This window comes from Corythoichthys intestinalis, chromosome 14, assembly GCF_030265065.1.
Source record: "Corythoichthys intestinalis isolate RoL2023-P3 chromosome 14, ASM3026506v1, whole genome shotgun sequence".
In the NCBI taxonomy this organism is placed as follows: domain Eukaryota; kingdom Metazoa; phylum Chordata; class Actinopteri; order Syngnathiformes; family Syngnathidae; genus Corythoichthys; species Corythoichthys intestinalis.
In genome coordinates, this window is record NC_080408.1 from 50,098,983 (window position 1) to 50,126,138 (window position 27,156).

General features: G+C 41.5%; 1 protein-coding gene across 2 annotated transcripts in view; it reads left to right on the top strand.

Moving 5' to 3' along the window:
* Positions 1–27,156, top strand: part of LOC130929707 (ephrin type-B receptor 1-B) — a 423,699-nt gene that overhangs the window by 99,579 nt on the left and 296,964 nt on the right. For both annotated transcript variants that reach the window (XM_057857112.1, XM_057857113.1), the window contains exon 2: positions 2,849–2,913. In XM_057857112.1, the coding sequence (XP_057713095.1) occupies positions 2,849–2,913 (65 nt within the window). The remainder of the gene's footprint in view (positions 1–2,848; positions 2,914–27,156) is intronic.

Consider the following 27,156-nt stretch of genomic DNA (forward strand, 5'->3'; position numbering starts at 1 on the left):
TGTGATTTGACTAAATCTCCTGTGATTTCCCCAGAGAATGTGTTGGCAGGCCCTTCGATGCTGGCTGGTTTCATGGTTGTCTTCTACCTCCTCAGCTGACAGCAAGTCTGCAGCAAGGCAAAGCTGGAGACAAGGCGATGCTCATTTTAAGGGAATTGCTGAATGTGAGCAATACTGTCACTGGGAATGTACAGCAAAAATGTGTTAATGTTTTTGAGTGAAGCGTGTATTTGCGTATCATGAAATTACCCAGGCTAATTAGTTTCATGTCTGTGGATAGTTTTTCCAAGTTTTTTTTTTTTTTTTTTAAACCGAGATCACTTGATTTAATGATGACAGGCTTCAAAAGCTCAATTTGAAACGCTTTCCAAATCACTTTAAGTTCAGCGTGTCTTAAAAAAGCGACATCTGCGGGGGCACGCTTCCCAAAGTGTAGAAGGTAAAAAAAAAAAAAAAAATTAAAAGGTGGGTACTTAAAGCGTTGGAACGTCTCCTTGAATGAGAGGCTGAGTGTCTGCAGCTTGCAATTCATCTCCCTCATCAGCAACACGTGTGGGTGGTGCTAGCCAACTGTTTGCTGTGCTAAATGGATCGCATCCAAGTCAGCAACACTCTGACAACCTGCAGATGATCAGCGCTCAAATACATTTCGCCTACTGTAAAGGTCTCCAAAAACAACAAACTACATTTGGGGAGAGCCTGTGGAAAGGGATGTTGAGAAAGTGAAATATAAGTATACCTAAAAAAAAAAAAAAAAAGGGAAAAAAAAAAGAAAGAAAATGGATGCTTTGGGCCAAAAAAGACTCAGCTAAATTATGACTACACAAATCATGTTACTGAGGCCTCCATGTCCATCACAATAAATGTCTGAGTGACCGTGGTGGAAAGGATTGTGAATTACTCTCCTTTTTGGAGCTCACATTGCCAAAAGAGCAGACATTAATCAATACTGAGTCAGTAAATGTCTCCTGTGAGTCGCAAGACTAATTTATCTACTATGTGTCACAGAGGAACGATGCAAAAGGGATGCTTTAGAACCTTTCGTCCAATTTTCCACTGGTAACGTTTCTCTTCCATTCTTGTATTGTGACTCAAAAAAGACATCCTTCCTTCCTTCCTTCCTTCCTTATTAAAGATGAAGCCCTTCTATTCAGTCATTTTGAAAGACAAGGTGAGCAGAAAAGGCTTTTTGTGGCTGTTGGGAATGGGATAGGTCTCTTCCTGTAATTGTGACACATCAAAGATGGAACAATGATCTTCCTCTAAAAACCTACCTCTGGTGTATGCAACCCTATCCTTGGGTTTCAAATCCATTTAAGAAAAACTGAATCTGAATTTAAGCCCAAAAAGGAGGACGTTGGGAAAACATTTCCTTAAAATTTCTCAATTCATCCAGAAGTACAATTGTGTAGTCAGAAGTCACTGTTGAGACCTGAGAGAGATTGGTCACTCTCAGTGATGTAGTTAATTCCAAAGGCTGTTGTTTAGTTCTTTCATTTATTATCCAACACTTTCATGTAAACCAGCCAGTGTTGTTTTTGTCAACAATGACAATAACGAAAATATTTCGGCAACGAAACAGATTTTCCATGAGGATGACGTCACGATGACTAGCTACAGTTGTATGAAAAAGTATCTGAACCTTTTGGAAATTCTCACATTCCTGCATAAATAACCCTCTGCCTAAGGAGACAAAGAGCTTTAAGGCCCCTCAAAGCACTGTACATTATATCCTCACCTCCCTACTAGTGACGCAGCATGAGGAGCAACGTGGGGTTCAGTATCTTGATGAAGGATACTTAGACAAGTTAATGAGGGGGAAGAATTGAACCCACTACCTCTGGGTGGGGGAACAACTACGCTACCACTGAGCCACGCCACCCCCAGGTGTCTTCCCAATCACTGATGAGTGGTTTAAAGCCACCCTGCCCACTATAAAACACACACCTAGTAAGAATTGTCTTGATGAGAAGCATTGTCTGATGTGCATCATGGCTCGGTCAAAAGAGTTTTCTGAAGACCTGCGATTATGGATTGTTGATTTGTATAAAGCTGGGAAAGGGTACAAAACTATCTCTAAAAGTCCAGTTGTTCATCAATCGACAGTCAGAGAAGTTATCTAAAAATGAAGAGAGTTTGGCACTGTTGCTTCTCTCCTAAGGGGTGGCCATCCACCGAAGATGCCAGGAGTTCAGCGCAGAATACTCAGAGAGGTAAAAAAGAGTTCAGTGTAAGAAATCAGTGGCACAGTCCAATATCTCTGTGCACACATCAACTATATCTACAACTATGGCCAGGAATGGTGTTCATGGGAGGACTCAACGGCGGAGGCCACTGCTGTCTAAAAAAAAACATTGTTGCTCGTTTAATGTTCGCAAAAAGGCACTTGGACACTCCACAGACGTTTTTGGCAAAAATATTTTGTGGACTGATGAAACCAAAGTTGAATTGTTTGGGAGTAACACGCAACGTCATGTGTGGAGGAAAAATGGAACAGCTCACCAACATCAACACCTCATCCCCATCATGATTTGGGGCTGCTTTGCTACCTCAGGGCCTGTACACCTGCAATCATTAAATATGGGTGTTGTTGGTGTGCCCGGGTTCGATCGAAACCAGGTTAAGCACTGTTTTAGTGTTAAGATGTTGTTTTCTGTTTTTATTCTTACTAAAGGTCTGGCAAACATAAATGAATCACTGTGAGGGATCAGTCTATTCTCTGTTCATGAAAGATAGTGTCAAGTGATCTTAGGGCCTTGAATGTAGTTCATCTCTATTTACTGAAACTTAGAAAAGCCTATTTTGCTCAAACGACTCTCCGCAACCTTATTTTCTCTCTCTGCTGCAGAAACCGTGATGGACACTCGAGTGGCCACTGCTGAACTGGGCTGGACAGCGTATCCTAACTCTGGGGTGAGTCCATTTTGGGTATTTCTAAGCTCTAGGGCTGCAACTAACGATTACTTTTTATAGTTGATTCATTGGATGATTAATTAAACGATTAATCGGATAAATGTCACTTTTCTAATTACCTTCACAATTTAACTTGAAGTTGTTTTAGGTATGTTGCAAGTAACAAGACAAAATGAGTGACTATTTCCTTCAAAAATCATATTTACAGTAATGACAGCTTCCTGACTTAACAATAGTCTACAACTGTACAGTATTAAATACACAAAATGTGTTAAAGTTTTTAATAAAGGTTGTGAGTATCAAACATAAAAAGAATGTCTCAGTACACAAATCAGACAAAAGTCATGTTAATTCAAATCAAATAAAAAGAAATGCTGCTGATTGACATTTTTTTCCTTGTGGGCAATGCGCGGATATTAGTTGTGTCAATGACTCATTTTCTTTAAACAAACTATACAACAAAATCAAATAAGGAGGCGGCATACTGTCATGAATCAGTTTTCTTTATCCAACAGTTGTTCATAAATACAATTCAAAACAATTTCAAAGCCCGCTCTCTTGTATGACAATTTACAGTTTGAATGGGTGTTTGTGTTGAAAGAAACACACAAACATAAGACAAACGGACACTTATGACACTGATGAGCATAATCGCTGACTAGCTTAGCGCTCCGTGCAAAGTAGGAACATCTCATCAACAAAGAATACAAACAATACAATTGGCTTCATTTCACTCACCTCTGACGGAGACACACTGGATGTAACAACACAAAAGACAATCTACCTCTCGACATTTCGTAATACGGGTATTATACATTCAGCAACCCAACCTAAGTGTAGCAGTGAACTCACTCTCTCTCTCTCTCTTGCGCTAATCACTGGCGCGCACAGCCTCACATTAGACACAAACAAGGACCCAAACGGGACTGCTCATAGCTGCCCGGAAAAATCGAGAATCAAATTAGTTGGCAACTATTAATTAATCAATTTAAACAATTAGGTGTTGCAGCCTTACTAAGCTCACTTTTTAAAATTATTATTATAATGTGTTTCAGTAACTTGCCAAACAGACCCTATGCATTAAATGATCCTCAGCAAACAGGCAGATACTTTAGACTGGAAGGCTGGCAAGAGGGAGTCTTCAAACTAGAGCAGTGTCCAGTGTAGCTCCTATTATGGGTATTATTTTCACTGTATCCTGGCTCATAATGACTTAATGATATAATGTGTCCCGTATAAGCCCCAGAACACAGAATCTAAGTCCCTGTAAATGGACACTGTAATGATACTGAAATAGCACATTTATGCATGGAAGTGGAGGCATTAAGGTGAAAGTCAGTGAAGAGAGCCTAAAAGGTAAAAAACAGCTTTTTCAGAGTACTTTAACAGGTTAATTTGATGCATAATAGATATGTTAGAATTAAATGTAAAGTATCCAAATCCTTAATGTTTTTAAAGGACTTACATTATTAGATATATGAGTTCATTACATTACATTACATCCCTGCACATATAGAATATGTTGTGGGGTGGTACCAGCTAGTTTAATTCATTGAATCGTTGACACATTTCATAAGTCAAGACTTGCATTGTACGTGTAGTACAAAAGTGGGCAGCCATGAACTGTTTCCCACATTTTTCTGATCTTTAGGTCTTTGTGAGGCATTTTACACAAGTATAAAATGAGCATTTATGGCTCTTAACCAAAGCTGTGGTCTTGTTAAAGATCAGGGAGCAAGCCCCCATTTCTTCCAAACTAAAAAGAAATACTGCATTGGTATTCCACCATACTGCAGCTCTGTTTTCATTCTTCCTCATATATTTTGTTTTAAAATATGCTTATACCAATCACTGTGGAGTATAATGAGTTAGTTTGCCTTTGGGGCAGTCACTATTGAGCTTCATAACTCTTCCTAGCAACAAGGAGCAATTAAAAAATTGTGACATGACAGAAAAAGATCCCCAAAAAAATGTTAATCTACATTTCTGTGTAATCATTTTTAATTGAATGATTTTTCATTACTGGTGATGGAATAATTGGAATTATGGAGCAAATTAGAAAGTAAGCATTTACTGTGGTGTTTCTGGTCAACACAAGGGCCAACATTTGGTCTCAACATTGATAGGGACAATATAACAGCATAACCTGCATAGCCTGGAACTCCAGACTCACTGCTGTTCCAGCTATTGAGTCTGACAACTGTTCAGCGGATCAAATTCCCAGGGCGGAGCAGGCCATAGCAAACAGTGGACCTATCAGCGTCGGGTGGACGTGACGTTGGTAAAGCGACAAGACACTATAGCGCGACGACGTAAACCTTTTTTTTTTTTTTTTTTAATAAAGTGACTTTCTCTGCCACCGTGTTGCGTTACTGTAAGGCACATAATGCAAATAATGATTCAAATGAGGGATGGCTAACTTGACCTCGTTGTTCCTTGTGAATGCTGGCCTGACAGCAGTAGTTTTGCAGGTTACCAAGTTCATACAGCTTAATGTTATGCTGGTCGGACTTTCACTTGCAAAATTAGTGGTGTTTCCCCCGCCTCCACAACATTTATGTCTTCTTACATTGTTTACAGTGGCCGCTACTTAATCAGCCAATCAATGTGTGTGAATGAATGTCTGAACATAATTAAACTTAATGATGGTAGGCTCTATTCTATCCTTACAACATATAGGAAGAGAATCTAAATGACCCATATAACTGAACTCATTATATAGTCTATCACAAAAGTGAGTACAAAAAGCCCACAAACAGTTTGCTGAAAACTTGTCAACAAAGCACATGGATTACTGGAACCATGTCCTATTGTCTGATGAGACAGGCGGGCTTTCTTGTGTACCGTCCTCAGAAGAGGCTTCTTCCTGGGGTGACAGCCATGCACACCAATTTGATGTAGAGTGCGGCGTATGGTCTGAGCACTAACAGGCTGAAAATGACAAGCAGTATTGAATATGCACATTTAGGGATGTAAGTATTTTCTAAGGGGTGTACTCACTTTTGTTGCCGGGGGTTTAGATATTAATGGCTATATTTTGAGTTATTTTGAGGGAAAAATAAATGAACTCTATTATATAAGCTGCACACAGACTACTTTTCATTGTGTCGAAGTGTCATTTTTTCACTGTTGTTACATGAAAAAATATACTTAAATAGCTGCAGAAATGCGAGGGGTGTACTCACTTTTGTGATACACTGTATAATGCAAATAAGGTTTCTTAAAAGTTAGTGGGGACAATTTGAGCATCCTGAAAATTTTGCTAGTGTTATGTCCCTACGGTCCCTACGCCCTCGAGTCAGAAACATACTTGAGTGGGTGGTGCCACATTCACATAAATATCCCTTAGCGTATATCCTTTGGAGAGTCCGTTTATGTAGTTTAGGTCAATTTTGTTATGTGAGCCCACTGTAATTTCCCACTACACTGGTGTCTTGAGATATGCGTTAACTTGTTGTGTATTGTTATAGACACAAAGATATAGGGTACTGTACATGGAGCTAATTTCAGCTACTTAGTAAGATGCCGCAATATTAATTGTCCTTTGCAAAGTATAAACAAAATCTATCTTATATCCGTCTACATTTCTTGTATTCAGTTTTGTTATTGGCAGCCCTTTTAATTTTTGTCTTAGTCTTTTGGACGATGATACTTTTTAGTCTCAGTCATATATTGGTCATCTCAAAATGTGTTTGTTTTTGTCGAATGAACTTAGACAGACGAGCACATATTGTAGCGTCTAAAGGAAAACGCAAACTTGGTATTATGCACACACAGAAGGAAAACAATACATTATTTTCAATTAATTATAGCCACCTGGACACCACAAACTGTATGTAAAAATAAGTTGTCCGAGAGTTTCAGAGGATGCTTGTCGTTAGCATTAGCCTAATGCTAACTCAAAGGCTATGCTAACCATCCGAGTTATGTTTAGTGTGTGATGATCACTCAGCATAGACCTTTAAAGGCTTAAGCAACATTGCATTTTATTTCTGGCCGAAAAAATTAAATCTTAAATCTAACTTATGTGCAAGCCTGTATGGAGAGTGGAGACGACACACTGGTAAGTCAGGTAGGGGTGGGGGTTGGTGGGGGGCAGCACTTCATGAGTGACACAACCAGAAACTGCAACTATGTAGGCTAACTACACATATAATGTCACACATTGTGAACATATGACAAAAACTATTGCGCATTTTCGTCTCGTTCTCGTCTCGTCAGACGAAAACAGGCATTCATTTTGTTATGTTTTAGTCTCCCAAAACATGTTTTTACCTCGGTATCCTTTCGTCATTGCCATGAAAAAAAGTGTTCTTTGATGAAATATTTTCGTTACTGTCACCGTTGACGAAAACAACACTGCTTGTACCACTGTTTGTGTTCAAATATCTGTTGCTGTGAAAGTTTGCTTTAAATCTGCGACACACTCACATCTCAGGTTTTTGCTTTCAACTCAAAACAAAAAAAAACAAAAAAATGGCTGAACAGTGGCTTGTATCTTGAAAAAATTAATCACACTAATTTACATGCTTTGCTTTGAATGCATACCTTAGTCTTCCTAGCATTCAGATTTAGTTTTGTTCTGAATTTCACCTAGCTTTTACAGTTTCATTGCCATTCTATTTCATTCAGAGAAGTAGCTCAGTGGAATCAGTGCTATTGCTATCCATCCATTGAGACAGTTGTGTTCAGCTGGCCTGCAGGTGCACAGAGCCTCTTGCCTGTGTTGAGCATCATTTTTAAGCTCCGTGTGCTGTAAGCCTTTAGACGAGCAGAGACCTTCTGTAAAGGGAATCATTCAAACCGCTTACTGGGTGAACCTACCTTGCTATGCTGCTGCCTTACCCATACTGGTAGACCGTGTTGCATAGACAGTGAGATAGGGTCATATTACGCAGATACTCTACAACATACACTCAACCGTTAGAGCATGTGTTGTGATTTTGAGACCAGCAATCCTACCCAGAAATTGCTTTGACAATTTACTCACGATGTGAAGTCATATACTGTGTACTCATGTTACATATTGTTTGAAAGGACAACAGAGTTCTGGATGATGTCACTCTCCCTTGCTGTCAAACCTGAACCTTGAGTCACAATAGTTATTGTTTAGTTATCATCCCATCACAAGTTCTGGAGCTTCTAAAACTTTTCCACTTCACACGCTATTGGGAGGGACCAGTCCATTAAACATAGTGGATGTCTTGTGTGTATGTATTACAGTCTTAAGTGAATATAAACACATGCATTAAGAAGCATAACATAAATGTATATGGCTTATAGGAAGTACTCAGCCGTGCAGTCGGTGTTAGCAATTCCTTAATGTTGGATAAACCGCGACATAATGTTTCCCTAATTTTCCTCTTATTAATTTACTTTGACAATTGTGTTGTGAAGTCATCTCAGTCCATCTCAGTAATTTCCAGTGATGTACAACTGCACTTACAATGAAAAGCATTTAATATTTTGACGTTTTCCCATGTCTACAACCCTCGGTATCATATTCAGTGCTCTTATTTAATGTTATTTAATTATTATTATTATTATTACTAGGGACAAGCACCTAGTGATTATTTGTGTTCTTTTTTTCATAGCAAATGAAAATGGACAATTTGGAGTTCTTATCATGCTCGAAAACACACCAAAATTTGCAGATACTGTACATGCGGCTTGGTGTAACTTTAGATAATTTTGGAACCTTATGAAAAACCATTACTAAATGGCTCAACATCGCCCCCTTGAATTTTTCAATAAGGCCTCTCCGATTAGGTTTTTTCAACGTAAAGTGATAAATATAGAGGAGTGAATACCTTGTGCAAAACTGCACCAAAAACTGTCTTGGACCCATATCCCAAACCCAAGAAGAAATTGGGTATTTTGGATTGAAAGTAAAAAAAATACAGCATATGCAATTTTAGTTGATTTACAGTTTGCACAGTTGAGACATTGGCACCTAGGGAGTTAGTTTGACCCTCTTCAAAATTGTTGGGACTGTTCATGAGACATATGAGATCTAAAGTTATCAAAATGGGGAGTTTTTATTCATGGGCCTGACCTAGATGGTGTGCCAAAGTCGGGCTTTTTTGGGGCAAAATGCCAAATTTTGATCCAATGTTATGTCTTTTTCTTATCTGGCATGTATGAAAGGTATCCCAGCCTGAACTTGACTGCATTGATAAATTTTCCAGTGCCCCCTGCGGGAACAGAAAACGCCCTTTTTTACTAGAGAGGCTCCTCCTCTAAGGAAAAAAAAACCCGATTGACCTCAAACCTGCATCACGGGAGCCTTAAGACATTTGTTCAAGTACCTGATGAAAAAAATTGAGGTTTCATCGAAGGCAGAGGGGTCCAAACAGGAAAGTGAAAATTACTGGTGCCATTTTGTCTCACCACAAATTTTGAACAGTCATAACCTGGCAGATATGACTACCTATGCTTTTTGAGAGTTGTACCTTGAAGGGTCATGTAAGGGTGATTCCCATCAACCCTACAGCACCAACAAGTGGCAACAGAAAGTCACTTATTTTACCTATACATGTCCAGTTATTTTCATGTTGGTCATATTTGTAGTTACAAGACCTTTTGTAAGGCTACATTGTAAGCCCATGTCCAATTGTCTCTCTGTTGCCAAGATGACCCTTTGTTCGCCATTAAAAGGAAGTACACGTACGAAGCTTATAGAGCCATGAAATTTGGCACATTTTGTCAAATCGGCCCCATCAGACGATTCATTTTGGTTTTCAATAAGGGTGTGGCTGCTCTGCTCAGTAGCGCCTCTTTTTTGTATGACTCTCTTTGAGTTTTTTTTTCATCTAGGTGTGTGAGTGTATTTCTCATCTCAGGACGCACAAAGCCATCTCTGTCAGCCATGCCCCCAACACAAAAAAGGTTCCACACAAAAAAAGAGGCGAGTTTCACGTACAGGTTAGTTTCACATGGGATGATGAGAGTAGGACGATCTGCCACCACCCTGAGCTGCATGCTGTCCGAGTTGCCCCTGCGAGGGCCCTTTGAGCCCTGCTTGCAGGCCTAGTTAATTATTATATCTTATTCAATGTATGTTTTCTAGAAATATATCTGTAAGGCTCTGCTTTTTTATCTCGTTTGATTGTCTTGCATATCTGTGCAATCTGAGACTCTTAAGTGTATTATAAGTAAGCTTGAAGGATTTTTCTGATAGACATAAATCCATGCTTTACAATAAGAGTAGCCCACAGAGACTTCACGTGACATAGTATAATGTGTGTGTGTGTTTAGTTTTTATCGGTATTGCTCAGTTTGTTTATGCCCCTTGCATCATCCCTGTTTTCCTTTATTTTTTCATTATTAATGGAAAAATTAGATTCAAAATTTAGAATTTGCCAGATGTCATATAGTACAAGCAGCATTACACTCTAGTTACAGTGGTGTAAACAAATGGATGTGTGTGATGTATAAGTGCACATCAGCATTCAGTTACACACTTGGATGGTAGCATCTGCTAGAGCGCTTACGAAGCAAACAGATGCTTACAGTCAACAACATTATAACCTCTCGTTCCATTATAATGAGCATCCTGGCTTTGTAATATCTTACGATATGCACTTTCTTCTTGGTCTGTGTGGATTTTCCCCTTTGTTTATGCCTTTCACTCCTCAACACCACTATATGAATAAAATATTGAGCCCCAAATGCCCTTCAATGTTCCAACAATCGGAAAGAACAGACTGGAAAGCCAATGACACATCCTATAGTCTCTTTAAAAACCCTTAATATACTTTCAGAGTCAGTGTAGCCGTTGATTATTAATAGAGTTTGCTCAAGGCCATGTAAAAGATACGATTGTTTTCTAGTTCAGACAGTGAAGCACTGGAAACGACTGGAATGTCAGTCAGTAGAGGGAGACGAGGTTCACCTCTTAACTCTGGTGGTGAAATTCCAATTTTTCCTTTGGATGTCTAAATGGGATGTTCTTAAACATTTCTTGGAGTGGGCTTAATGGTATGGCCAGATGATGTAAGCGTATTATCCCATCCTTAACATCCTGAATTCAAACTTTGGAAAATAACACTACGTTCGCACCGCAGGGCGCGATTTCAAATTGGGATTTTTTGTAAATTAGCATAGTTTGCGTTTCCATTCGTATTGCACCAACTTATACAACTCGCAGTGCAAAGGGAACGCGTCCGTGAAGTCACATGCATGGGCACTAGGGTTGGGAACTTCTGGGTACCTCACGATACGGTTTGTGATACAAGGCTCACGATAACGAATATCTAACAAAATGGCGATATAAAAGTTATTGAAACTGAACTGATAAAATTGCAACGTTAGCTTTGCTGTGATAGTTGGTATATTGGGTCACTTCCTGTTGATATTGAGACATTTCAGCATCACTTCCTGTTGATTTTGAGGCATTCCAGGGTCACTTTCTGTAGACATCAGGGGCTTATCGGGGTAATTTCCTGTTAATTTTGAGTCACTTGGGTTGGAAATCAATAGGAACGAATAGAGGTTTTATGCTATTGAATAAGACCATTGGAAATGTTGGCCTTTAGAAATGAATGGGTATGTTTTTTGGTAAATTTTGGCCAAACCGTATGTTTTTAGATAAAACTGTAGCTTTCTGATTTTTTTTTAATGTTTAAATGATGTGATTTGGACAAAAGCTGCAGAACAAGTAGCATTTTTTTAAACCTGCAATTTTGGGCGAACTGTCATTCTTAAGGTGTCAAACAGATCAGTGCCCGCGTCGCATGAGAATTCCGTTTGCCTTTGCCTTTCGAATGCCTTTGTCCATTGAGCCCATTCAAGTATCACGCATGCGCACTAATTTGCAGTCCGACACGTGCTGAGCAAGCCGACCCGCATGCGCAGAAGCATTAAAACAAATGACCACACATGCTGGCTCAACGTCATTCAAAGGTGATCATATTTTGATTTCCAGAAAGAGGACACAAATAACAGACATAAATAATACCCTTTTAGTCTTGTATTCAAAGTTTATATGGATCGATAGCATGCACGCAATGTCTGTGCATGGCACACACACATACGGACAGTTTGACTCTCGACCGTGTAAGCATCCATCCATCCATCCATTATCTTCCGCTTGTTCCGGGGTCGGGTCGCGGGGGCAGCAGCTTTAACAGGGAAGCCCAGACTTCCCTCTCCCCAGCCACTTCAACCAGCTCCTCCGGCGGGATCCCAAGGCGTTCCCAGGCCAGCCGAGAGACATAGTCTCTCCAGCGTGTCCTGGGTCGTCCCCGGGGCCTCCCGCCAGTGGGACATGCCCGGAACACCTCTCCAGGGAGGCGTCCGGGAGGCATCCGAACCAGATGCCCGAGCCACCTCAGCTGGCTCCTCTCTACGCGGAGGAGTAGCGGCTCGACGCCGAGTCCCTCCCGGATGACCGAGCTTCTCACCCTATCTCTAAGGGAGAGCCCGGACACCCTGCGGAGGAAACTCATTTCGGCCGCTTGTATCCGGGATCTTGTTCTTTCGGTCACGACCCAAAGCTCGTGACCATAGATGAGGGTAGGAACGTAGATCGACTGGTAAATCGAGAGCTTTGCCTTTCGGCTCAGCTCCTTCTTCACCACTACGGACCGGTGCAGCGTCCGCATTACTGCAGACGCCGCACCGATTCGCCTGTCGATCTCCCGCTCCCTCCTACCGTCACTCGTGAACAAGACCCCAAGATACTTGAACTCCTCCACTTGGGGCAGGATCTCATCCCCGACCCGGAGAGGGCACTCCACCCTTTTCCGACTGAGGACCATGGTCTCGGATTTGGAGGTGCTGATCTTCATCCCAACCGCTTCACACTCAGCTGCGAACCGCTCCAGTGAGAGTTGGAGGTCACGGCTTGATGAAGCCAACAGCACTAAATCATCTGCAAAAAGCAGAGATTCAATGCTGAGGTCACCAAACCGGACCCCCTCAACGCTTCGGCTGCGCCTAGAAATTCTGTCCATAAAAGTTATGAACAAAATCGGTGACAAAGGGCAGCCTTGGCGGAGTCCAACCCTCACTGGGAACGAATTCGACTTACTGCCGGCAATGCGGACCAGACTCTGACACCGGTCGTACAGGGACCGAACAGCCCTTACCAAGGGGCTCGGTACCCCGTACTCCCGGAGCACCCTCCACAGGATTCCCCTAGGCACACGGTCGAACGCCTTCTCCAAATCCACAAAACACATGTAGACTGGTTGGGCGAACTCCCATGCACCCTCGAGGACCCTGCTGAGGGTGTAGAGCTGGTCCACTGTTCCACGGCCGGGACGAAAACCACACTGCTCCTCCTGAATCCGAGATTCGACTTCCCGACGGACCCTCCTCTCCAGCACCCCTGAATAGACTTTACCGGGGAGGCTGAGGAGTGTGATTCCTCTATAATTGGAACACACCCTCCGGTCCCCCTTTTTAAAAAGGGGGACCACCACCCCGGTCTGCCAATCCAGAGGCACTGTCCCCGATGTCCACGCGATGTTGTAGAGGCGTGTCAGCCATGACAGCCCTACAACATCCAGAGCCTTTAGGAACTCCGGGCGGATCTCATCCACCCCCGGGGCCTTGCCACCGAGGAGCTTACCAACCGCCTCAGTGACTTCAACCCCAGAGATCGAAGAGCCCACCTCAGAGTCCCCAGACTCTGCTTCCTCAAAGGAAGGCGTGTCGGTGGAATTGAGGAGGGCTTCGAAGTATTCTCTCCACCGACTCACGACGTCCCGAGTCGAGGTCAGCAGTACACCATCTTCACTATACACAGTGTTAATAGTGCACTGCTTTCCTCTCCTCAGACGCCGGATGGTGGACCAGAATTTCCTCGAAGCCATCCGGAAGTCGTTTTCCATGGCCTCACCGAACTCCTCCCATGTCCGAGTTTTTGCCTCGGCGACTGCTGAGGCCGCAGTCCGCTTGGCCAGCCGGTACCTGTCAGCTGCCTCCGGAGTCCCACAGGCCAAAAAGGCCCGATAGGCCTCCTTCTTCAGCTTGACGGCATCCCTTACCGCTGGTGTCCACCAGCGGGTTCGGGGATTGCCGCCTCGACAGGCACCAACCACCTTACGGCCACAGCTCTGATCGGCCGCCTCAACAATGGAGGTGCGGAACATGGCCCACTCGGACTCAATGTCCCCCACCTCCCCCGGGACAAGGGAGAAGTTCTGCCGGAGGTGGGTGTTGAAACTCTTTCTGACAGGGGATTCTGCCAGACGTTCCCAGCAGACCCTCACAATACGTTTGGGCCTGCCAGGTCTGGCCAGCATCTTCCCCCGCCATCGGAGCCAACACACCACCAGGTGGTGATCGGTTGACAGCTCCGCCCCTCTCTTCACCCGAGTGTCCAAAACATGCGGCCGCAAGTCCGATGACACGATTACGAAGTCGATCATCGAACTGCGGCCTAGGGTGTCCTGGTGCCAAGTGCACATATGGACACCCCTATGTTTGAACATGGTGTTCGTTATAGACAAACCGTGACGAGCACAGAAGTCCAATAACAGAACACCACTCGGGTGTGTAAGCAATCTTGAAATATTGCTGAGAGAAAACCGAGCATTCTCAGGCTTATCAACAACCCATTTTATTTCTTTATGACTTGTCAAACCCATCCCCAACCCAACCGTGTTCAAGGCAAGCTAGGCGCTTACGCACAGCTGCACCGCTACCGTAGCGCCCTGTCTCTCTTGCTGTTTGATGAAGAAATTGCTGCATGTATTGCTATTTGGGAGACTTGACTGTTCAGACCGCCGTGACATTCTGGAAAATTGTGGCCCAAATCGGATTTAAACCACATGCAAAAGTGACCCAAATTGAATTTGAAATGGTCCACTTCTATGTGACTTGTCTCGTTAAGACCGTCAAGTTAATGCACCACTCGAGTCAGAAAAAAATGAAAAAATTGAATTTGTGCATTAAGACCTGCAGTATGAACCTAGCCATATTGTAGCGTCTACAAGGACAACGGCAACTTGTGATAATGCACACTCAGCAGGGAGGAAAAGTAATACAGTACATTATTTTCAATGAGTTATACCCACCTGGACGCCACAAATTGTATGTAAAGATAACTTTTTCAAGAGTATAAGAGGACACTCACCGTTAGCATTAGCCTAATGCTGGGAGGAGAGGACACTGTCGAGCTTGTGGTGGGGGGGACGCAGCACGCCACATTTGAGTACACAACCAGACACTGCTACGATGCAGGCTAACTACACATAAAATGTCACATATTATGAACATGTGACGGAAACTATTGTGCATTTTCGTCTCGTTCTCGTCAGACGAAAACTGGCATTTGTATTGTTATGTTTTAGGCTCAGAAAACTCGGTTTTAGCTTGTTATCATCTCGCGATTGTCGTGAAAAAAGTGTTCGTTGATGAAATACAACCCTTTGCAAAAAGTATGTAATCACCAGTCTCGGACGAGCACTCACGCAGACATTTTATCATGTAGAACAAACTCAGATAAAAAGCTTGAAAAAATAATGAATTAGTTCAAAAGTGCAACTCTTTATCATTCAAAAACACTAAAACAAATGAATAAAAAACATTGCGGTGGTCAGTAAATGTTAATTTTATAGAGCAAGTGCAGGGAAATATATATATGGAATCACTTCATTATGAGGAAAAAATATGGAATCATGAGAAACAAACAAAGAAATAACAATCAAAACACATCTCTAGTATTTAGTAACACCACCTCTGGCTTTTATGGCAGCTTGCAGTCTCTGAGTCATCGACTTGATGAGTATTCTTCATCAATTTGCTGACAACTCTCTTTGATTGCTGTTGCCAATTTTTTCAATGTCCACCACAGGTTATCAATAGGGTTGAGATCTGGGCGGTTGAGATCTGGGCGATTTGCAAGCCATGACATTGACTGGATTAGTCTTTCTCCAAGGAATGCTTTAACAGTTTTAGCTCTGTGGCATCATGTATTTTCATCTTGGAAAATGATTTGAAGTTCCCCAAACATTTTCAATTAAAGGGATAAGAAATCTGTCTAAGATTTCAATGTAAACTTGTGCATTTATTGAAGATTTAACCACAGCCATCTCCCCAGTGCCTTTGCCTGACATGCAGCACCATATCATCAATCAAGGACTGAGGGAATTTTGATTTTTCTTCAGGCAGTCATCTATGTAGATCTCACTGGAACGACACCAAACAAAAGTTCCAGCATCATCACCTTGTCCAATGCAGATTCTTGACTCTTGACACCTTGTCCAATGCAGATTCTTGACTCTTGACAAGGTGATGATGCTGGAACTTTTGTTTGGTGCCGTTCCAGTGAGAGTCAGATTGGAAGCACATTTACACTCCATGAAGCAAAACAAACAAAACAGACAAATGTAAAAACTATTTGGCCTTCTTAGAAAGACACAAACTAAAACGAATTTATCTGGATTTTTTTTTTTCCTCCATTGCATCATTCTGCAATGTTTCAAATGAAATGAGGGAGCAGCTAAAATTGCTTTCATCCACAACCAGATAGACGGGATTAGGGGGAGTGCAGAGTGAAAGGGGGTACGAGAGCGAGAGAGGAGAAAAAGGGGGTAGGTTACAGCCTCAAGAGTGGGAAGGAGGGGGATTAGAAGCACCCAGAGGGAGGCGGGGGTGGTGTTAAAGATCAGTTTTGTGTGAATGCTTGTTGGCAGCCCTGCAGACTGTCAGTTGTGTGCGTGTGTGTGTTTGCGTGGAAGTAAGCCGGGGTTAACTCATGTGACTCCTGCAGGTCAAATTCTGAGTCGGGGCTTTGGGACTGGGGCAGGTCAAAGGTTTGGCTGCTTCAACGGAGGTGGCGTTTGCTGTCAGGCGTGGCGTGAAGGGGGCCAGTTGTTGTGCTTGTTTGGGCCCGCATTGGAGTGTGATAAAGAGACGGCGCAAGTGAGCCGTTCAGTGGGTTCAGAGGATAAATGCTGGGGGCAGGAAATAAAAGCGAAAACAGCAATGTGGGGTGGCAAGATAAGTCGGAGATTTTTGGAAAAGGTTGCTTGTAGCAGGTGCATATGAACAGGTGGAGAAAAAACACATCTAATGTTGGCGTGTTTAATATTATTCACTTTCCCTTGCATGTGTGCCCACATGTGGTTGGTATTGCATGCCTGCACCTGTGTTGGAAGAGCACAAATCTCACAGGTCTTTGTAGCATCCCAGCAAAGCTCCTGCGGGTTTTAACTGGACAGGTGTGTGCACTTCCTGCAGCTCACTGATTGCTGCATAACAGCCATCTCACCATCTGCTGTTCATACTCAATACACCTCAATTATTCATACGCTGACAGGCTGTGGTTAAAAGCACAAACAGGAGTAAAGAATAGTTATTGGAAAGAACTACAAAGCACGATGGGCTTGATAAGGAAGTACAGGGATTAATGAGCACGACAAAAAACAGGGTCGCCACTGTGCCTTGTTAAACAAATAGCCTGACCTGAGTTTTATTTTAATAATTGTTGTTTGGACACTTTTGGGGGGCTTTAACTTAATAGTAGACACTAGGGATGTCCCGATCCAGGTTTTTGCACTCCCGTTCCGATACCGATATTGTTTTGCACTTCCGATCCGATACCGATACTGGCCGATACCGATACCGGCCTATCTGAGCATGTATTAAAGTTTAAAGTTATTTAGCCTTCTTACTTAGTTGTCAGACTCATGTTGAAAAAGGTTTTAGTACTCTTGATAACAACTAGCCAGCTGAATTAGGTGAGTTTGAATAACACACAATGGTTGGTAACAAGAAACTGACCTGTTTATTCAGTGACAAACACAAAAGATTATAAATAACAAACAGAAATGGCATAGTGAGTCAGTAAAACCTGCAAATAATATTGTAAACTGTCAGTGGAAAATCCCACAAATCCCCCAAGCTATTAGATGCTTTTAATGTTTCGTACATTAGTTACAAAAATTGTATAAAAAGCCTCTCGGGTTTAAATAAACAACTATTTCAGTTTCAAGTTAACATTTTAAAACAGTAAATAAACTACTCAAGTCCCCATTCTGTATCAGCAGCTTTAAACTACATTCAATTCATATAATTTTGCGAATCAACTGTTAAAGTTGTTAAAATTGCTCCCGTTATTCCATAATTTCCCTTCTGTCTACTTTTGACATGTGAAAGTTTTAAAAATGTTTTGAAGATATTCAAGTCAAGATTTTGCCGATTTAGGAGTATTTTAGATAAAAAGTTAATTAGGTTCGCTTGGAAGGTTCACTACAACAGCCTACAAGGGAAGTCTCCTGCTTTAAGATTGCGGCTGTTTACTAACGCACCTAGTTTTCAATGCATGTGTTGCTAACGCTCTAAAGTCTGTCATTGTGCATCTAGCTCTACATACATATGATATCTATTAGACAAGCATGATGGACCGCATTGTGTCCCGAAGACCCCGCTGTGTATTAGTTCCGCTTTACTTGAAATATTTCAATAATCGGAATTTGGATGTTTGTGAATCGTTCTCGAATCTTCCACGGCAGAATCGCTCAGGATGTAATGACGTCTGGGCATGTTGTACCGTGGTTCTAATGCTGCATTCCAGAAAAGTGGGATGTCGGACTTTTCCGACCTCCGATTAGGAAAATATCATTGGAACACCACTCGAACTGGGAGGTCCAAGTTGCGAATTCGGAGAAAAAATAACTACCCCGACTTCCAAGTTGTTTCAATCTGACATCACTGGACAAAATGGCGCTCAAGAAAACGAATGATAACACAATAATGAAGTAAATCAGGTTTATTTGAGACGCCATGTATTTTTTTCCTCATACAGTGAATTATCTTTGTTGTGCTATGTTTTTATATTGACGATCAGCAAAGGATGTAGCTAAAAAAAGGCGGTTTACAGTGTGGGCTATAACGCAGTCGTTGTTTTTCCTGTGCTATTTGATCGCTTATAGGAAGGCAGGTTCGCTGGAGGTCAAAATGTCTTTGGATGGCCAAAATAAAAAACACATTGTCGCGATCAGCCATCTTTGTTGTTTACATTTGCTTGAAACGCTTTGAGGTCGGAACTGGTACCATCTGAGTGGGATAGCCGGCTTCCCATTTCTCTGGAATGCAGCATAATGTGTTGGATGGTGCATCTTTACTCACGAGAGATAATGGCTCGTCATCCAGAATGAATTCTTGATTCTTCTTCTTGCAATGAATTCTTGCAATGACTCTTGTTATTCCCTGGGCTTTGGGACGGTCGAGTGCCAGTTTGTCATGCATAGCAAATGTTTCTTCTTTCAAAAAAAAACTGGATCGGAAGTCTGGATCGGAAGTTTTCCGTGTCGGCCGATCCGATACCGATGCGCATTTTTTGCTCATATCGGTGTCCGATCCGATCCAAATATCGGATCGGGACATCTCTAGTAGACACAAACCAGTCCAGTCCAGGATGCTATTGAAGAGCCCAGCTGAGGGTCAGTGGTAGAGTAGTCATATATCTCTAGGATGCCCAGTTTGTTGGTGTAAAGGGTGATATGGTTGGGGAAGGATTAAACAGAAAGGTAAGATAAGGCGCAGAGTGTTAGTGTTGTTTTTGGCAGCCATTTTAATTGTTGTCTTAGTTTTTATCTTCTGGACGATAATACTTATTAGTAAAGATGCACCGATACCGATACTAGTATCGGCAGGGGGCGCTGATCCGGCCCAAAATGGTGGTATCGGTATCGGCGAGTACCAACAAAGACAGCACCGATACCATTTGCCAGTCCATTATTATAACATTTGACCGCAGCCTTTTTTTTTTCTCCTGGCGCTCACTACACTTTGTCTCTGTGTTGTGTGATGACACGTGAACACCAAACAGCTATCGCTATTGGCCTGCTCCAGACCAATGAGAACGGGCCAATAGCCACTTCTGACCAATGACATGGCTGACATGGCCGACATGGCGGCGGTCGGGAAATATTTCAAAATAGAAATCCCGTCAATTAAAATCAATGGCTGCGTGCAAGATTTGTGGCCTGAAAGTTTCGAGATGTGGAGTTAAATCGGCCAGTTTCAATACCTCGAACCTGATAAAACATGTGAAGACGAAACGTGAACGAACACAACGAATTTGAACCTGCAAGAGAAGGACTGCTATCCAGAGGAAGGGCGCTGGACAGGTGCAACAATCTCTGGTCAGTTCGCTACGTCCACTTTACTTTTATTGTCTTTTACTGAAAGAAATGCTGCAGTAATTTGGGAACTGTTTCCAAAGTAGGGTTGCCACCTTTCAGAAATAGAAATAAGGGACCCACCCCCTCCCGAAAAAAAATGAGGCTAATAGAGAGACGGGATGCTGTGGTCAATTATTATTACTTATAATTGTGAGCGTCCGCAAATGCGGAAACAAGGTTGGACCTCGAAGCGGACAACAAGCGGGGGATAAGTACAAGGGTTTAATGATTGCAAACAAAAGATAACACGCGATCGCGGAATAGTAGAAATAACAAAAGGAGTCCGTGACAGCAGGTCGACGGAGCTCAATACTACAAACTCGAAGATTAACTAAGACGATAGGCAGCGAGCCAAAAAGCCAAAATAAAAACACTCAAATACCTGCACAGGGTAGAGGTTACAAACGAGCGCAGCACACTAACAGAAAAAACCCAATGCAGGGGCGTAACAAGCAAATGTAGCGAGACTATAGTGCGAGATGTCAAATGGCGATCAACAAAGCAAATATCTTGGCAGCCTTCTCTGAGCTCACCCGTGCTTAAATGCTGCGTTGATGAGCCCGCATTGGATTCAGGTGCGACGTCAGGAACGCCCCCACTAACAGCCCAGCAACAAAACACAATCTAACCAGCAGCAGAATGTGACAATAATTTCGTGAAAGTTGCACTGTTTGGCCTTTGAGAAGTTTAAAAAAAGTTTACTCAGTTCATTCAGTTTATTATTATGAACTTATTTTTACTTTCTTACTGTTGGGCTAGTATTATACTTTGTACTAGTCTTTTTCCTATTTTGCAAAGGTAAGCAACAGCCTGACAAAGCCTTGATAGCAATGATTTCACATCCAATTATGTAGCTCTTTGGGGAAAAAAAAAAGAAAAAAAAATTATATATATATATATATAAAATCGGGTGGTATCGGTATTGTATCGGTATCGGCCGATACTGCACAGCCAGGTATCGGTATCGGGGCCAAAAAATGGTATCGGTGCAACACTACTTATTAGTCTTAGTCACATTTTAGTCATTTCAAAATGTGTTTGTCTAGGTCTAGTTTTAGTTGACCAAAACTCAGACTAATTTCGTCTAGTTTTAGTCAACGTCAACTCAATATGTCCTTCTGTAAAATTCAAAAGTTTCACTCCTAAAATAAGAAAAGTTTTCCAATAAACATTGACAGATGAGCACATATTGTAGCATCCACAAATCTATCACGTGATAATACACACTCAGCATGAAAACAGTTGGCTACATTATATTCAATTAGTTATGCCTGCCTGGACGCCGTTAGCAATAGCCTAATGCTAACGTGAACGTGAACGCTATGCTAACGCAACGAGTTACATTAAGCACTCAGCACAGACCTTACTAGGCTAAAACAACATTGCATATTCTCTGTTGCCAAGATAAGAAGACAAATCCTACCGTGTGTGTCTCAAAACAAGCACTAGGGTGATTAGAGAGGACACTAGACTAGTGGGTAAGTTGGGGGTGTCGCAGCACGTTACATGAGTGACACAACCAGGCAGGCTAACGACACATAAAATGCCACACATTGTGAACATGCGACGAAAACTATGGCGCATTTTCGTCTCGTTCTTGGTTCGTCTCGTCAGACAAAAAGTGGCATTATTGTCGTTAAGTTTTAGTCTCCCAAGATATGTTTTTAGCTCATTATCGTCTCGTCATTGTCACGAAAAAATTGTTCGTCGACGAAATATTTTCGTTATAGTCATTGTTCACGAAAACAACACTGGCGCAGAGCTGTAATATAGTACAGTGGTACCTCAACATGCGATCACTGCAACACACGATCTTTTCGACATCTGACGTAAAATTTTACTCGCAATTTGTTTCTATATCCGACTACATGCTCGAAATACGACGGTTAATGACAGCACCGCAAATTCTTTGCTTTGCCGGACGATGGCCTTTACCTTTGAAATGAAGATGGAAATGATAGAAAAATATGAGCATGGTGCGCGCATCTGTGAACTGGCTCGACAATACGGCTGTAGAATGTCTACCTGATCTCGACGGTCCTCCTCCGACTTCCGTTCACCAGTATTTACAAGTTAAAGTGACAATTATTATTGTGGTATCATTGCCAAAGAAATCGCCACCTCCTTCAGGTTTCTAATCATTTATTCCATGAACTTGTGCAACACAACACGGCTACCGTCCGCCACAGTTGACGCCAGCAACAAAACATTAAAAGAGAAAATAAAATCTCTACCGCACTCTATCTCACTGGCACGTCAGCCACGCGATGCGTTCAGGTACAGTATGCAAAAACAGTCACCTCATTTATCCCGATTCTTTACATTATTACAGGAATTATTATTATTATTATCATACTCTTATGCGAAAATCCTGCTCGACATTCGACCATTTTGACTTACAAACAAAGTCCTGGAACCTTTGTATACAAGTTTTGAAATACAGGTAGTCCGGGGTTACGAACAAGTTTTGTTCCTACGCTGGCGACGTAACCCAAATTTCCACGTAAGTTGGCGTCAACCCTTTAAGTACCTCTAAATACCCCCTTATGTCAAAATAACTAAAACCCAAAAACATGTATTATATGTCATTGTACTGTCCTTGCTAAGACATTGGAGATACAGTGATCCCTTGTTTTTCGCGGTTAATGGGGACCAGAATCTGCCGCGATAAGTGGAAAACCGTTTTTTTTTTTTTTTTTTTTTAAAGGGATCCTCTATTTTCAAGACAAGTAATTCTTAAAAGATAAATGTTAGTATGAGTTAAAATAATTTGATATTAAAACCCCTCTTAATGTTTTTGTTTTAATAAACTTTTTAAAATTATTTTAAGTGATAGGTCGCCATTCTTGCTACGTCGCAGTGCGTCACGTCACTGGTCCCGTTGCCGAAATTCCAGCGTGTCACTCGTTAGCTTTCCCACCATGTCATCAGTTCTACCCTTCCTATTTGAACTAGATCTGAAAAGTGAAGAGCAGGACAGCACTGTCGGTCGTTCACAAGATGAGCTTCAGGTAAAAATGCGTGCAGCAAATACCTGATAAGACAAAAGTTGGGCAAAACTGGTGATGCGAGAGAGTCCTGTTGGGAACTCCGGTTGGGAGCGAGAGTGTATGCTGTCCGGTTTTATTAGCAGATATTCAAGGTAAGCATGTTGCGTTTTCAAACTTATCCCAATATAATTATGTAGACTGTTAGCATCCAGAGCTGTTGTGTGCTTTACATACAGTACAGGCCAAAGAGCACACCTTGAGTAATCCATGTCTTGTACATTGTAACGCGTGGTAGCTAGGATACGTGTATAAAAGTACCATAAAGGGGAGAAGCTTCCACTATGCACATTTATTCACAAAAAACAATATTTCCACCTTGACCACTCTTCACTCGGGAGCTCAGTAGTAAGCAAACACGCGTTCCCTGGCGAAATCCAACATTGTTGTGAGGTCCACGTCAGAGTCACTGTCGTCACTGTAGCGTGCCATAGTGCTTTAATTATTTAGTATGATTTGGGGAAAACTCCCACGAAGAATAGTCAACATAAAAGATAGCGTTTTTTTACTCACTCGAAGATCCAGGAATTAGACCGATCCCGTGGCAATGTCGCAGCCGTAGAATTCACAAAATAGACTGATCTGAAAAGCCGCTGTGGGACCGACGAATAAAAAAAATGGACAGATCCGAAACCAATATTGCAGACGTGGTGGGACCGTCGGATCCAGAAAATAGACGGATCCCTTACTTGACTGAGGATCCGGGAAAAATGTTCGGGCGCCAGTTGTAACGCGTGGTGGGTAGGGTACGTGCATACAGGGACCAAAAAGGGGGAGAAGCTTCCACTTATGCACATTTATTCACTAAAAATAATAATTCCACCTTGACCACTCACTTCACTCCCCTTGTTTCCATTTGACTGGAAATTGCATCCAAAAGCAGCACATCGTGGCATTTTACTTCGCGAGTTTAGGCAGCAATACGCAATTGTTTAACATCCTACACATTTGGAAAGATGCCAATTACGACATCACCGCGAGCCCGCAAACCATGGCGCCAACTAACGGTCAAAAAATGGACTAAATATTATAAGATATTGCCATTGATTTAACATTTTATGTGTTTTTAACAACATAATTTAGTACAAGAGAACAATTGTGGTTTATTAGAGCCTACGTATATTTAAGTTAGAGGATCACTTTAATGTATTTATTCAGATCTATCATTGGAAAGAGATACATATAAGACATGTTTTTGTTTTTTTAACCTTTTCCCCCAAAGTATAATTTTTTTTTTTTTAAATGTATATATATATATTCTAATAAATAGTTTTTAAGCGCTTTAAATGTAAAATTTATGATGTTTTAAACATGTTACTGTCCCACAGAATTATTTTTAAACAAGAAATAAGGTAGACACCCAATCCATTTAAAACAAGTTGTCTTTATTAAATGCTTCATTGATTGTCCACTCAAATCTGCTCCAGCTGCTCACTTACACTCAATCAGTTGCCACAGCTACTGTTTAAAAAGTTTAACGATGATTGAAGCATGCGGCCCTTTGAAGGTTGAGTCTCTGGCAAGATCAAAGCTTACCCGTCTGTCAATCATCATTTACTTTAATAAGCAACTCCAGTTCACTCTCTTGGGACAGCTCATCTGTATTTTTCTTCTTTTTTTTTTTTTTTTTTTTTTAATTGAACGAAAAAATCCACAAAAGATTGGGGGCACGAAGTTTGAAGTGGAAAGTAGCGATGGGATCACTGTAAATCCTAGCTAGACAGCAAGCTAAACTGTAATTGATCCCCTCTCTCTCTCACTCGGCTGCGCGACGTCTTCATAGGAGCAAATGCGCGCTTCCTTGTGTGTGCGCGTGTGCGCTCTTCGTCGTGTACGCAAATACATTCTTTGTGTGTACATATGCTCTTACTCACGTGCGGGAGTTAAGCCTGTCGCGATATGCAATAATTCCATTTTTCGCACGGTAAATAAAAATGAAAGCGGAATTTTTTCCGCTGCGATTTATGCCTCGCAAGCACGTGCATGCGTGTGCGCGTGCGGCAGATGTGCGGCAAACGTGTTAAAAGTTTGTTTCCTTGTTACCAACAGCGCAATATGCTGTGACGAAGACTCACTCTGTTTTATTGACTTCTGGGTATGTTCGTTTTACCCATTTGAGTTTGAGTGACCATCATTCAATGGAGGGAGGCGGGGCCGAGTGCACTGTCGGCGCACAGCAATGAGCGAGCAGAGTGAGGAAGACGAAAAGGGACGGAAAATCCTGATTTTCAAGCCAAACACCACAGCCCCGGCGTGGGAATATTTTGATTTTGATTTTGAACCAAATGAAAATGTAGAGGCAACCAAAAAAGATGAACCAGTCAGCAAAATGTGTTTGGAGGTTGCATACCTGTCAAGTTGTACGGTTTGGCGTAATTTGTACAAGTGAGCAATGATTTTTGAATGTGTACGCCGTACGTTCAAAATCTGTACGTTTTTCGAGCATTACGTTTTTTTCTCCGTTCGGATTTTGTCACCGTTTCGGTAACAAGACAATGTGCGTTACTATGCGCTACTACGTTGGTTGAATGTTGCGAAAAAAGTCAGAGACATGGAGAAAGAAGAGCGGGAGTGGGAAAGGGGGAGTTGTGACGCTGTTGCAAATGCGATGCTAGGCTAGGTGACACCAATAATACCTGACTGTAGCCGACAACCTACAAATTACGCCCACATGATGCTACGCTAGATATCACATGTATATGAACCAGTTGCGACATGATACACTTGCCGGCGTTGGTAAACAGCCACCATCTAAAAGCAGTAGACTTCTCAGAAAGGCTCTGTTGTAGTGAACCTTCCTAGCGAACCTAAGTAGCCTTTTATCTAAAATACTCCTCGGCAAAATCTTGACTTGAATCTATCTTTAAATGATGAAAATTTTTTAAAACTTTCACATGTCGAAAGTGGACAGAAGGGAACTAATGCAAAAACGGGAGCAATTTTAGCAATTTTAACGGTTCATTCACAACATTAAATGACTTCCAAACTTAGCAAAGGTTACTATGTTTTTTTTGTTTTTGTTTTGTTTTTAAATGAAAAAAAAAAACATGAAAGGTAACACCAGTTACTTTACCAAGTAACTAATTACTCTTACATTCAGGTAACATTGAGTTACTTACTCAATTACTTTTTGGGAGAAGTAATTTGTAACTGTAATTAATTACTTTTTTTAAAGTAAGACTAACAACACGGGTCATAAAGATGCAGTCTGCAGAATGAAAAGTGGAGAAAGCAGAGATTTTAGTCTGCCAATTTGTTGCTGAACACAATTTGCCCACAACTATTGCTGATCACTTCTCAGAATTAGCAAAAGAAATGTTCCCTGACTCAAAGATTGTATCGGTAAGTTAATTTTATCAATTGATCTTTTTAATTTATAATTGGACACACTAACGAACTACCTTCAAGTGTAAATGAATTGCGAGCTAAAGTGCCATGAAGTGCAGCCATCAAAAGATATGATAGAAATTGCCAAAAGTGCTACATACAATTATTAAAAAAAAAAAAAAGTCACTATTAAATTTTAGTAATCATGATGTAGCTGAAGATATTGATTGTTCTTTAATTGCACTAGGTTATATGTGGCAATATTACCAATAAATTCATATTATTTTAAAATTTTTATTTTTGTTTCATATTGCACACTACCACTATTGTCACATCAGTCAACAATTACAGAGGTGTTCGCTTGATGTGAGACATACGAGACCTTGCAAAATGGCGTTCCCTCACGGAAAGTGTAGGCCGCTACATTGCTCAAAAAATGAGATCGTTTTACCTCTGTTTAATGTTGTCCAATACTTATTGAAGCCAAATATTTGTTACTGCTACTAAATTACTCTATTTTTCTCTGTTGTTGTTGAAGTGCAATTGTTTGTGTTACTACAACTTTATACCTCTGTGCCTAAGTGCTTAAGTTAATGAAGTGCAAGTTAATTTTTTCTTAAAAAAGACATTTATTCTGTGTTGCTGTGCGGTATTAATATTGTTGTCTTTTACTTAAAAGAGGCATGACTATTGTTTTTAGTGGTGATTTCTTGAAAAGTGTTGAAAGT